This window comes from Balaenoptera acutorostrata, chromosome 20 (assembly GCF_949987535.1).
Source record: "Balaenoptera acutorostrata chromosome 20, mBalAcu1.1, whole genome shotgun sequence".
In the NCBI taxonomy this organism is placed as follows: Eukaryota; Metazoa; Chordata; class Mammalia; order Artiodactyla; family Balaenopteridae; genus Balaenoptera; species Balaenoptera acutorostrata.
This window is the reverse complement of record NC_080083.1, coordinates 50,959,783-50,972,536: the sequence shown is the minus strand read 5'-3', so window position 1 is coordinate 50,972,536 and position 12,754 is coordinate 50,959,783. Positions and strand designations below refer to the sequence as shown.

Here is a 12,754-nt window from a genome sequence, read left to right as displayed (position 1 = left end):
GGAGTGGCGTCCAGCCTGAAACTGTGTGTCAGTGCTGATGGTCCTTTCTGTTTATGTTTTGTCCCCTTTGTGTGTGCACATCCAGGAACAGCTGTGATACTGGGGCGTGGTCCCCTCTGTTGCCCTGGGACAGGACTCAGGAGCACAGAACAGGGGAGCTTGCCCTGCCTGAGCCCCATCCTGTCTGCTGGTCGGTGTGTTTGGGATGTCACGTCTTTCTGAGGGACTGGGAGTGGGGCCATCATGCAGCGAGGTGCCCCGCAGTGCCAGTGCTCATCAGCTCGCAGGGTAGTTCTTGGGTGCTAGTAAGTGGCACCCCTGAGCCGTGTGGAGTGGGCCCCTTTCTCCCAGGGCCTGGGGTGGAGCTGCTTTTCTTGCCCTTGACTCAGTGGTGCCTTCAGGGGCCTCAGACCAGCATCTCCTGCTTGGCAGCCGGGCGGACTTGCTCGCAACAACCTATAGCCTGTGATTTATGGCTGGAGAACATGCCCTGGGGAGGGAAGCTGGTTGCACGGTGCAGAAGAGCTGGCTTGGGTGGGTAGTGATTGGAAGGTGTGGTGGTTTAGAGTGATTACTGAGAAATGCATTTGTTTGCACTTTGTGCTGTGCTAGTTTTTAGAACAACAGGAACAGACCTGGCGGTCATCTCTCCTCAGATGGGCGTGCTGTATGGTCTCGTCTCTCTGTGGTGTGATGGCTTGTATGGAGTGTGTGCTTCCAGCTGGTGGTTTTCAGTTGGCTCATGTTTTATGCTTCCATGAAAAATGGGGTACACTCCCCATTTAGTGGCTTGGCTGATGGAGCCTCCTGACCATCTGAAGATCAGAGCATTTCTGTCGGCCGCTTCCTCCCGTTGCTGAGGGTCACTGTTCTGTGCACATGCCGGGTTGGACCGTGTGCTCTCAGGAGGGAAGGGCAGTGAAGACGGCCCTACTTTACGTGGAAAAATAGACCAAGAAACAAAATCAAAGCCCTGGCCCTCTGTGATTTTTGTTCCTTTTCATCCCCTTAGCCCTTCTGAGTCTGTTCACGGGAGAGTCCGTAACTCCTGTGACCTTTGCCTTTGTGTGTACAGAGCACCCCCGCCCCTGGGAAATCCTGTGGGCTTCAAGGTCAGGAAAAGTGTAGGGATAAAAAGAACTCACCTTGAACCCATAAAAGATGGGGTATTGGGTCCCCTTTGGTCCAGACAGTGGCCTGCAGCCTGGCCTTGGGGCTGGTCCCCTCTGTGGGGGTGGGGACCATGGGGGCCTGTCACCATCTACGCATGCCCAGTGGCGGGCTGTGTCAGTGACAGTTGTCCTGGGAAGTCTTCACTACTTGCTCTTTTCTCTTACTTAGACTTTGTAAGGAATTTGGCAAATGAAGGATGTTCATGTGTGAGAGCATTTGGGGCCTTTCCTCGTATTTTAAATTCTTATTATTTATTAGTGAATGAGACCAAAGAGCGTTTAAGTGGTCACCAGGTGCTGTCAGTTCTGTTTCCTGCCGTTGCCTGTCCAGCCTCCCTCCCCCTGCAGACCGTCTGCCCTGGTCTGGGCGCCCCCCTCAGCTTCCCGGACGTTGAGAGTGGCCTCCCCGTGTGTCCCGCACACTGCTGCCAGGGTGGTGCCTGCAGGGTGAGATTTCAGCCCCTCACACGGATCCTGAGGAGGGAGTTGTGTCTGTCATGGACAAGCCACCCCCTAAGCCTGTGGCTTCGCACAGCAGCTGTTGTGTGTGGATTCTGTGGGTCCTGACAGGCCAGGGCATGGGCCGGTGCGGGGGCGGGGGGGGCTTGTCTCTGCCCCTTGCTGCCAAGGGCCTTGCCTGGGAAGCCCGCACCGTGTGGGTGACTAGAAGGGTTAGGCTCAGCTGGGCCTGTGGACTGTGGCTCCTGCGTGGCGCCTCTGCACGTGGCTGCTGGGTTTCCAGGGGCAGCGTCCCAGGCAGAGGGTCCTGGGCTTGGCAGTCGCAGTGTTGCTTCCGCCTGGCTCCGTTGGTTGAAGCAGCTGGAAGACCCCTGGCCCCAGGGAGGGAGGCATTGACCCCAGAGACCCTGGCTGTGGAGGGGAGGAGGTCAGAGAACTTACCACATAGGGTGACCGTATGATTTTTATCCACACTGTGTATTTGAGAGTAAAAGGAGGCTCTGCTCTATTCATAACAAAGCTGCCAGGAGTGAGGGGGGTGAACAGGCCAAGGTGCCCGTCTGACCCGATGCTCCAGTAGAACAGTGTACCCGCGGCCCGCCTGCATGGGGTGCCCATCGGTAGACCTTGTCCCTGCGCTGAGAGCTGCTGAAGGGAAGCTTCTCGGTGAGGTTTGTTTTTGAGCCCCCCCGCCCCCGGCACTGTTAGGCATCTCATCGCACGTTGTGTGGACCCCATCACTCCACTGGTCTACAGACTGTAAGTGGGTATTTTGGTGCTTTTGGCTCCCTCCCGGATTCCAAGTCCTCGCATGGAAGGAACCAGGTGTTTCTGCTCAGGATTTAATTGTTCTGAAAATGGATGACTTATGTCTAAAGTATATTAAATTGGATGCATTTGAATTTACATGGAGTAAGTTAACTTTAAATTTTGTAAATGAAACCTAGGGAAGAGTTCTTAAAATAGTTTTCGGACGAACGAAAGGAATATGTCTGTATTTACCAGGTAGGAGACAATTCTGATCTCATTGGTTAATATAATGCGTTTTATGTTCATTTGCATTTTATTCTCTGAGTGGCTCAGCGAACTGGTACCGTCACTGCCGCATGTCGTTTACTGAGGAAACTGAGATTCAGAGAGGGCGCCTTCTTGCCCCGTCACACAGGTGGTCAGGGGTCTGGATGCTTCTCTGTGCGACATTCGTGGAGAATCCTCAGCACATTCAACGGGTAGAGTAGGAGGAGCTCCTTCTTCTTTGAAAAATCATTTTTATTCTACACTTGAAGAGATTAAGCAATCCAGAGGCTTGGTGATGAAAACACATCAGCCCTTGTCCGCTCTTGTCCGCACAGCCCCTTCTCCCGGAGACAGCCCGCTTTGTGCTGAGGGTGATTGCTGCCCCTTCCTCCTGCCCGATGTGCTCCAGCCCATCTGCTGGCTTGCTGACGCCCCTCCTGCCATCTCCCAGCTTTGTTGACAATGTCACTGTTTTTAGGTGCTCTGGACCTGTTTCCTCTGCCATCCCCTCTCCACAGGGTCTCCTGATCCCACCCCTCTTTGTAAGAGGATGTCATGGTGCTTTTCCTCCCCTGCCGCCTGCCTCGCTCGTTGCTTCTTCTCAGCCGGTGCCTGTGTGCGTTCACTTGTACGTGATACGAGTTGGCCACATTTCCCTTCCGTTCTGTATCCTTCTCTAAGTCTTGGGCTTAGAATTATTGGTTTGTAACTTTTACAGTCAATAACATTCATGACAGGGGTTCGTTTTCTGCTCTGCAGTCCCAGGGTCCTTATGAAGGAGCGTTGTGCCTGGTATTAATGTCAGATGGAGTTTACTTTCTAACATTCCCATTGATCAGAATCCTGTCTTGTTTTTGTTTCTTTCATATGTGGACCACAACTTGTACAGTTTTGATTTTCTTGTAGTTTGCTTATCTTTTTCTTTTCTTCACTAGCCCTTAATATAGTCTACTTCTAATTTATTTTGTTGATTGCTTAGACCTCCTTCCACCCTTCTGGAAGATTCTGCTCTGTGTTTTTGCTGACTCTGTGGAGCCCCTCTGGGTCATCTGGGACAAGCTGGATCCTCCTCTTGTAGCCCCACTTCTAGTGTGGCGCACCTTCTCACCACTCCATCGAAAATTTGTTGCGATTTCTTGCTATTTATTTAGGGGAAAGTGTTCAGTCTTTTACCATTAATTATGATACCAGCTGTGGGTTTTCATAGATGCTCTTTATCATATTGAGGAAGTTCCCTTCTATTTGTAGTTGATGGGGAGCTTTTATCATGAATGGGTGTTGGATTTTGTCAGGTGCTTTTTTTGCTTTTACTGAGCTGATTGTATGTTTTTGTTCTCTATTCTGCTAATACGATATATTATATAAATCAATTTTGAATGTTAAACCAGCCTTGCATTCCTTGCAAATGGGGAATAAATCCCATTTGGTCATGGAGTAAAGTCCATTTAATATGTTCCTGGATTCATTTTGCTAGTATTTTGTTAAGGATTTAAAAAAAATTATTTTATTTAATTAATTAATTTATTTTATTTGGTTGCTTCAGGTCTTAGTTGCGGCTTGCTGGCTCCTTAGTTGTGGCATGCAAACTCTTAGTTGCAGCATGCATGTGGGATCTAGTTCCCTGACCAGGGATCGAACCCAGGCCCCCTGCATTGGGAGTGTGGAGTCTTAACCACTGCGCCACCAGGGAAGTCCTAAGGATTTTTATATGTTTGTTCATGAGGGATGTTGATCTGCCGTTTTCTTGTGATGTCTGTGGCTTTTGTATCAGGCGAGGACCGGGAACTGTTCCTCCTCTGTTTTCTTGAAGTTTATGTAGGATGTATTTTTTCCTTAAATGTTTGCTAGAATTCATTAGTGAAGCCATGTGGGCCTGGGGTTTTCTTTATGGAAAGATTCTAAAGTACTAATTTAAATTTCTGTACATGATCCAAGTCTATTCAGATTTTCTATTTCTTAAGTCATTTTTGCTTATTCGGAATTTGTCTTGGAATTTGTCCACTTCCTTTGGGTTGTCTAATTTGTTTTTTTTAAAAAAATAAATAAATATATATTTATTTATTTTTGGCTGCGTTGGGTCTCGTTGCTGTGTACGAGCTTTCTCTAGTTGCGGCGAGCAGGGACTACTCTTCGTTGCGGTGTGCGGGCTTCTCATTGCAGTGGCTTCTCTTGTTGTGGAGCCTGGGCTCTAGGGCGCGTGGGCTTCAGTAGTTGTGGCATGAGGGCTCAGTAGTTGTGGCTTGCGGGCTCTAGAGGGCAGGCTCAGTAGTTGTGGCACACGGGCTTAGTTGCTCTGCGGCATGTGGGATCTTCCCGGACCAGGGCTCAAACCCGTGTCCCCTGCGTTAGCAGGCAGATTCTTAACCACTGCACCACTAGGGAAGTCCCGTCTAATTTGTTGTTGTAAAGTTGTTTATAAAATTCCTTTGTTATCCTTTTAGCTTCTGTAGGCTCTTTTGTGAAGTCCTTGAATCCCTGACTTTATTTTTATGTATACACGTGTGTGTGTGCACATGTGCACACGTGTGTGTATTAAAATAAAATATACAACCACACACTTGTGCTGTTGAACTGTTTTAAATTAAATCACTCCACTGCCTGTAAATACTTCAGTGTGTACTCTACATAATTAGCATACCATTTTGAGGACTTCTTTTTAAAACAAAAGAAAGTTTTGTTGTTTCGCACATGATAGTAATTCTGATTGTAGTGTCCACTGGAAGAGAACACAGAGTGGGTACTTCGAGTTCAGTGATGCTTAACTGTGCATTCATGTCTGTTAATCTGGCTGTGTCTGCCCGCCATGCAGCTGGGTGTGGCAAGGCCTCCCCTCTTGCCGCCCGGACTCAGCACGGAGCTTGGGGTGGGCAGGGTTCAGAAAGGACAGCAGTGATTCTGGTGTTTCAGCAGCTGAGACGGTAAGTCTTCCTGGTGGTATTTTCTACCATAGAGCTGTTGGCGTACTAGAGTGAGCTTCACAGTTTTAGAAAATTTGGCAAAATTTATGTTAGTTATTTTTATACCAAGACATTTATTTGCGTTTTTAAGTGTATAATTACTATAACTTTGAAAGTTGATTGAGACCTGAGTGGTTTTTATAACTTGTGTGCTTGTCGTGTTGTCAGCTGTTTCCTTGTGGCACGGGTTGTCTTTGTGTGCACTGGCCGTGTGGATGGCTTTGTGCCCCAAGAACAGAGGGGAGGTGGTATGTGTCTGCAGGGCACGCTGGCGCTGTGACCTGGGCTGGGCCAGCCCTGAGACGCCCCCTCAGCCCTGCAGGCTGGGCCTCCTGCTTGGAGGAGGAGCTGGACCCTCGGTGAAGCCCCATCCTCGGCCAGGTTCTCTGTCCTGGTTTGTATGTGAGGCCGTTTGGAGCTGAGACCGTTGCATCCAGGTTGTTTATGTGAACCCCCTGACATTTAGTTTTGTTAAAGTTAGAGATATCTAGCCACAGTGGTCTGTTCTGTAAGCTTTACTGCTGGGGTCTTGACTGTCTGAGTCCTGTATGAAGGCCTGGCCTGGCTCCTGGGGGAGGCCGCGGCAGAGCTGGAGGGATGCGAGGCAGGTGAGGGACGGCAGTGGGCTGCATGGTGTGGCCCGCCCTTTCCTTACTCCTGGTCCCAGACCAGCTCCACGGCCACCAGCTTGGGTGTCTGTCCTTCTGAGCCAGTCCACTGGTCCTGTTGTGGCAGTCGGGGCAGGAGGCTGATGGCCAGCGTAGATGGGGTTGCTCTCGTGGCCTCTGCTGCAGGAGGAGAGTGGCGGGCGTTGTGCCCAGGGCTGTGGGTGGCTCACCTGGGGTTCGCACGTCCTGCTCAGACTCATCCGGCTGCAGGATGGTTTCCTCCTTCCTATCCACCGACCCACCTCCCTGACTCCTTTAAAAGTTCACCAGGGGGCTTCCCTGGTGGCGCAGTGGTTAAGAATCCGCCTGCCAATGCAGGGGACATGGGTTCGATCTCTGGTCTGGGAAGATCCCACATGCTGCGGAGCAGCTAAGCCCATGCGCCACAACTACTGAGCCTGCGCTCTAGAGCCCATGAGCCACAACTACTGAGCCCACGTGCCACAACAACAGAGCCTGCATGCCTAGAGCCCGTGCTCCGCAACGAGAAGCCACCGCCATGAGAAGCCCGCGCATCTCAATGAAGAGTAGCCCCCACTTGCCGCAACCAGAGAAAGCCCGTGCGCAACAACGAAGACCCAGTGCAGCCAAAAAAAAAAAAAAAAAAAAAAAGTTCACCAGGAAGAAGCTAGGGGATGCAGGTGACTTTCCCCTCATCATAAACCCAGATTGTAAAGACAAAGATTTCAAGTGTTTTGGGAGTGGTTTACCAGTCATGAAATGGGGATATTTCAGATGTGGCCCGTGGATGTCTGGGGGTCCTTCTCCATTTGTAGTGTGGGTCACGGGAAGGTGTGGGGGAATGAAATGCCCTGAACTTCCTAGTCTGATGGCTGGCTCATGGTTTTGGGGTTGAGTTGTTGGGGGGAGAAGAAGGGCAGAAAGCATGAAGGAAAGCATGACTTCTGCCGAGGGGCTGTCGCAGCAGAGGGCCAGAGCAGGGCTGGCGAGGTGAGGCCTTTGTCACGTGTGCTGGGAGAGGCGGTGGAACCATGGGCCACTGGCTGGGAGGTTCCACGGTGCTTTGAGTGTTGGGATGTCCTGGGCCTGTGGGTCTGAGCCCTGTGGACTGTTCTCCTGTGAGCCTGCCTCAGAGTGTCCAGGGCCCCCGGGTGGTTGGTCTCCACGTGAAACACCATTGACTGAGTGTCTGGGATGGTGTTCACCCTCTTTACCTCGGCTGAGAAGCTCCTTCACCAGCAGGACCTGGTGTCGGGGGACGGGGTCCAGTGCAGTCGGGCCCACGTACCTTCAGACGGTCTAAGACAGAAGTGATCTCACCTTGCCAGTTAAATAGTATTCTTGAAGGAGAAGAAGTTCCTTAGCTGTTTTCTTAGAGTTGCTTGGCTTTAGGGTTCTTCGTTTAAGGGCTTGGATACCCAAGTCTTGCAGAGTTGAAAGTGGAGGGTAAAATTTCAGGTTGAGGAATCCAGGTTTTTGAGGTTTTGACAGGCTGCCAGCACCACGTGTGTGAGAAGCAGGAGGGGCCCTTTCTCCTTTGTCGGCTCAGAACGAAGATGAGTATGTGGGTGCCTTACCTTTGTGTGGGATAATTCGACCTGTAACTCTTATCCTTTGGTACCTTCAGTTACACGCTGGTCATGGAAACCCGGTACGATTCTTTACTCTCCTTACAATTCCTTTCTTTGTCATGTACAGAAACTGTTCTCTTGTTATTTCCTGGCGAGTGTCTAGAATAAAAATCCTGGAAGATGCAATGAATTGTTTTGATAATTTATGTTTTAAATTTGTAAATGTATTTGCAAATTCTAATAGAATTTCTTTTTCTTTTTTTTAAGGCACAAATATTTAAGCATGGAAAACGTGAAGACTGTTTACCCTACGGTAAGGTTTATTTGTAAGTGAGGGTGTGTTTGTGACATGAGTTTGCCTGAATTATGATCAAATGTGTCTCCTTAACAGTTTATTCACAGGCACAAAAATCTGTGACTTGCTGTATTTGGATACTATCATAGTTCTTTTTTTTTTTTTTTTCGGGTGTGTGTGTGTGTGTGTGTGTGTGTGTGTGTGTGTGTGTGTGTGTGTGTGTGTGTGTGTGTGTGTGTGTGTGTGTGTGTGTGTGTGTGTGTGTGTGTGTGTGTGTGTGTGTGAATAATCTGACTGTTAGGCCTCAGGCCTCTTAGGGAGGAGTTCTGGGTTCCTGATGCCCTGACTGCCTGGTCTTGATCCTGCGGGCCTTGGGATGTAGATGAAGCCCTGAGGTTTCTGGCTCGCTTCCTGGGGGCCCAACTGCATTCTTCCCAGCACCATGGCTACATCGTTTGCCCTTTTTGCCTCATTCTCTTAATTTTAGATTGAACCTCAACTTATGAAAATCAATATAGTGATTTTCGCTGCAGGAAGGCTTACTCCCTGGAACAAAAGAAATTTCTTAGTCTATGTTTTAGAAGATTTATGAATCAGATTTAGGTAGTAGAGTCTATTTCTTGAAGTTTTCATCATGGAACATTTCATACACATACAGGAAGACTGACTGGTATAGTGATCTCTCATATTTCTATCACAAGCTTCAGGTTTTTAATTCATGGGCACTCCTGTTTCATCCATGCTCCCCCTCACCCACCACCTAGACACCCTATCATTCCACTGGCATCTGTTGCCTGTTTTTGGAAACATAACCTTGATGTCATTGTCACACCTGAGAGCATGAGCAGTCGCCATTCAGCATCGTCACACGTTGTCCTCGACGGACTCGCACATACAGACCCCAGGTCCATCTTGAGTTACTGTCAGTTGTACCCACGCTGGTCACTGTGCACCGTTTGGGTCTTTTGGGAAGTTACCCAGATGCCATTTCAACTTGTCTTGAACGCCCCCTCCTTGTCTCACACGAAACATGGTCCTGTGTGCTCTCCTGGCCTCCGCTTCCCCCGACGCCCTCCTCATTGCCCCAAATAGCCTTGACAGCAGGGGGGCCCGATCACACGGTTTCCCTGCTTGTAGAGACCCCTCCCCGTTCTTGCAGCCTCATGCTCAAGCCTGTCTGCATGGTCCTCGTGGCCTGCAGCGTGTGCTCCACCTGCCAGGCACGTGCCCGCTCTCCCTGCCCAGGACGCTCTTCCCTCCCTGGGTTCCTCTACGTTCCATCTCCAGATCCGTGGTTCACAGTGAGAGGGTTGGGCAGGTCCGACTCCAGCTGCACTTAGTAAATGACATGGGGTGAAGGGGTCTTTGTGAAGCAGAGCTCAAGGGGTCCAGCGTAGATGTAGGCCTTCACACTGACTGGGGTCGGGGGGCCTGTGGAAGTGTCTGGTTTTGGTGTCGTGCGTGTCAGGTGGGGTTGGTGGGTTTGGGAGATGACACAAACCCTTCCCACCAAACTGAGCGGGACGTGCTGTGTTCACAGCTGCCACCGTTCTCCAGTGCCTGGACGACTGCAGGCTCCCCGACAGCAACCAGACCCTGCTCCGGAAGCTTGGGGTGAAGCTCGTGCAGCGGCTGGGCCTGACCTTCCTGAAGCCCCAGGTGGCCAAGTGGAGGTGGGTGGACTGAATGGTGACTGTGCGGCCAGGGTGTGTCGGGAGGCTGGCACGGGGCCAGGTGTTTCAGGTGGCTGGACACAGCGGGCTGATTGACGTGTCCTCCTGCTTTCATTTTTTTCCCAGTCTCAGGAGTGTTTCTGATTTTGAAAGGAACAGCTTTTCTTTTGGTTACTTTCTGACCCCACATCTTCCAGGTAGAATCTTGAAGTGGAACTGACGACAAGGAAGGCTTGTTTCGCACTCACTGAGAGTGCCTGTCATTCAAGTGTAGGGCAGTCTCACCGGCAGGTCGCACCGTAGGGAAAGCTCCATTCTGGTCAACTCAGTCTGGGTCTTGGGCTCCTTCCTCGAGATTTACTCAGAAGGGAGAGCTGTCTCTGCCTGTGGATGGAAACGATGTCTTAAGGGTTCTTTTGAAGTAGTGGCTTCCACGGAAACAGACTATTTACTGTGCTGGGGGTGGTACTGCATTTTAGCAGTCTTCAGTTTTATTTCAGGTATTCATATGTGTGGTTTGGGAGGAATTATTTGATTAAGTTTGTCTCCAATTATAGGAAATTCCAGAGAAGTGTGTTATGTTTTAGTGATGTTTTACTGAAATACCTTTTGGGTGTTCTGTATACAGCTTATTCTGTAAGTTGTTTATGAGACTCAATGTTAGTGGTTACTTTGCAGATGCTGTGGAAAATTAACATTCTGTGCTGTATTAGAGTTCCCCTGAGAAACAGAACCAATTGGGGTGTGTGTGTGTGTGTGTGTGTGTGTGTGTGTGTGTGTGTGTGTAAAGAGATTTATCATAAGGAATTGGCTTATGCTTGTGGAGCTGGCAAGTCCCCAGATCTGGCAGGCTTGGAGGCCGGGAGGAGCTGATGTTTCAGCTTGAGTCTGAAGGCAGGAAGTACCCCTCTCACTGGGGGAGAGTGAGCCTGTCTGTGACCCTCAGGCCTTCAATGGATTGGGCAAGGCCCACCACACTGGGGAGAGCAACCTGCTTTACTAAGCCCACAGCTTAAATGTTAATCTCACCCAAAATCACTGTCACAGACATAACCAGAATAATGTTTGAGCAAATATCTCAGCACTGTGACCCGGTCAACTGGACACATTAAAATGAACTATCACAGGTACTCCAAGCGTTTACGTGGGAAGGAGAGTAGTTTAGCAGCCCAGTTACTTTGTTCAGTCTGTATCTCTCTGTACACTGAGTGTGACCATTAACGTGGGGGCTTCATTCTCCCATCTTGTTCTTTGTTTTCTCTCTCTTCCGTCTTTTTTTCATTTTATCCCCTCTGATACATTTTCTTTTTATCTTTTAGATTCATTCCCTTTTTGGTTACCTTCCCCTTAGGGACAGGCAGGTAACTGGCCGCACTGCCCCTCCTGCTGTCTGGGACGCAGGCCTTCTCAGTTCCCCCCGCCGGGGTGTGGCCCTTGCTCCTGCAGCAGCTGCTCACGTGTCACGCGTGGCCTTTCAGTCCTTCCTGCTGGACCCACACTTCAGTGACTGCCCAGCGTTACTTGCCCTCTGGACTCTGTTTGGCTCCTGGCCTCCCAGCTGCTCTCTGATGGCGCGTCTGGGTCTCACACGCCTCACAGCTGCCTGAGGATCCAGGGAGAATTTGGGATGCCGTCTCAGCTCCCCTTCCTTCAGCGTCTGTCCCCGCTTAGTAGCCATCTCACTAGTCATGACTTGTTTTTTCTGCCCAGCAGGACGGCGGCTGTGCTCGGGCTGTACTTTCCTGTGCTGTGGTTTAGAAAGTGCCTTTGGGAGGAAGCAGAGGGGAAGTTGGGTGCACCTGGGGGCTTCCCTGCTCTGAGGAGGGATTGTAGCCCTGCCTTGGTGGTCATCTTGTGCCTGCCAGCGGTTGGTATATACACTTTGTCTAGATTTGTGGTTAAGTCAGGAGGGAAAGTCCAGTGGCAGCCTGTCTGGTCCCTGGTTGCTGGATGATATCGAGAACTTTTCCTGTGAGGTAAAGTCCTTGTGTGTCTTCATTGGAGGAGAACAGTAACCGTGTCGACAGTCGTTGCCAAGTGCCTGCTGCTTTCTGGGAGCTTTATGATCTTGACAACAATCCTGTGGTGCCTGGTGACGTTCTCCCTGGTTCAGTTACCCCTTGCTGCTCTGATTCTGACAACAACTCTGATGTGTGTTTTTCTCCAGACCAGGCAGTTGTCGGACACCAGCTGGGTGTCCTACTGTGTAACTCAGTTTTGACTCTGTCTTTGTGGAGACAGCACCAGATCCTACAGGTTAAGGGCTCAGCCCACTAGACTGTCTCCCCCCACCTCAACACCTCTCCTGCCTCTGTCAACCCCAATTGCAAGTTGAGGTTGTCACCTGTGTTTCTGACAGTCTGGCTACAGGTTGGAGGGTTTGATAATTTGCTAGAGTGGCTCATAGAACTCAGAGAAATATTTTATTTGAGATTACTGGTTTATTATAAAAGACTATAACTCAGGAACGGCTGGGTGGAAGAGATGCAGAGGGCAAGGCCTGGGGAGAGGCCACAAGGCTTCCATACCCTCTGAGTTCACCACCCTTCCTGCTCCTCCCTGTGTTCACCAACCTGGAAGCTCTCCTAACCCACTCCTTTTTTTTTTTTTTTTTGGCCTGGCCATGTGGCATGCGGGATCTTAGTTCCCAGACCAAGGATCAAACCTGCGCCCCCTGCAGTGGAAGCTCGGAGTCTTAACCACTGGACCTCCAGGGAAGTCTTCCTTTTGGGTTTTATTGGAGGCCTCATTGCATAGTCAGGGTTGATTAAATCACTGGCCATTGGCAGTTGATTGAACCTCCATCTTGGGAACTGCCCACACCGTCCTTGTTTCACGGAATCTGAGGCCTCAAGGCCACAGCTAAACAGTGTCTGAGTTGGCTCTGTCTCCGAAGCCCCAGTTATCTGGACCTGGACTTGGCCTTAGGCTGCAGCCCCCAATAATCATGATGTAACTCGACCTGTCACCTTTTATGCCCC

At 50.2% G+C, this 12,754-nt stretch overlaps 1 protein-coding gene across 1 annotated transcript in view; it reads left to right on the top strand.

The window, feature by feature from the left end:
* The window catches only part of TBCD (tubulin folding cofactor D), a 175,908-nt gene that overhangs the window by 37,888 nt on the left and 125,266 nt on the right, over positions 1–12,754 (top strand). The window contains exons 8-9 of the mRNA XM_007185929.2: positions 8,073–8,118; positions 9,641–9,773. Of these exons, the coding sequence (XP_007185991.2) occupies positions 8,073–8,118; positions 9,641–9,773 (179 nt within the window). The remainder of the gene's footprint in view (positions 1–8,072; positions 8,119–9,640; positions 9,774–12,754) is intronic.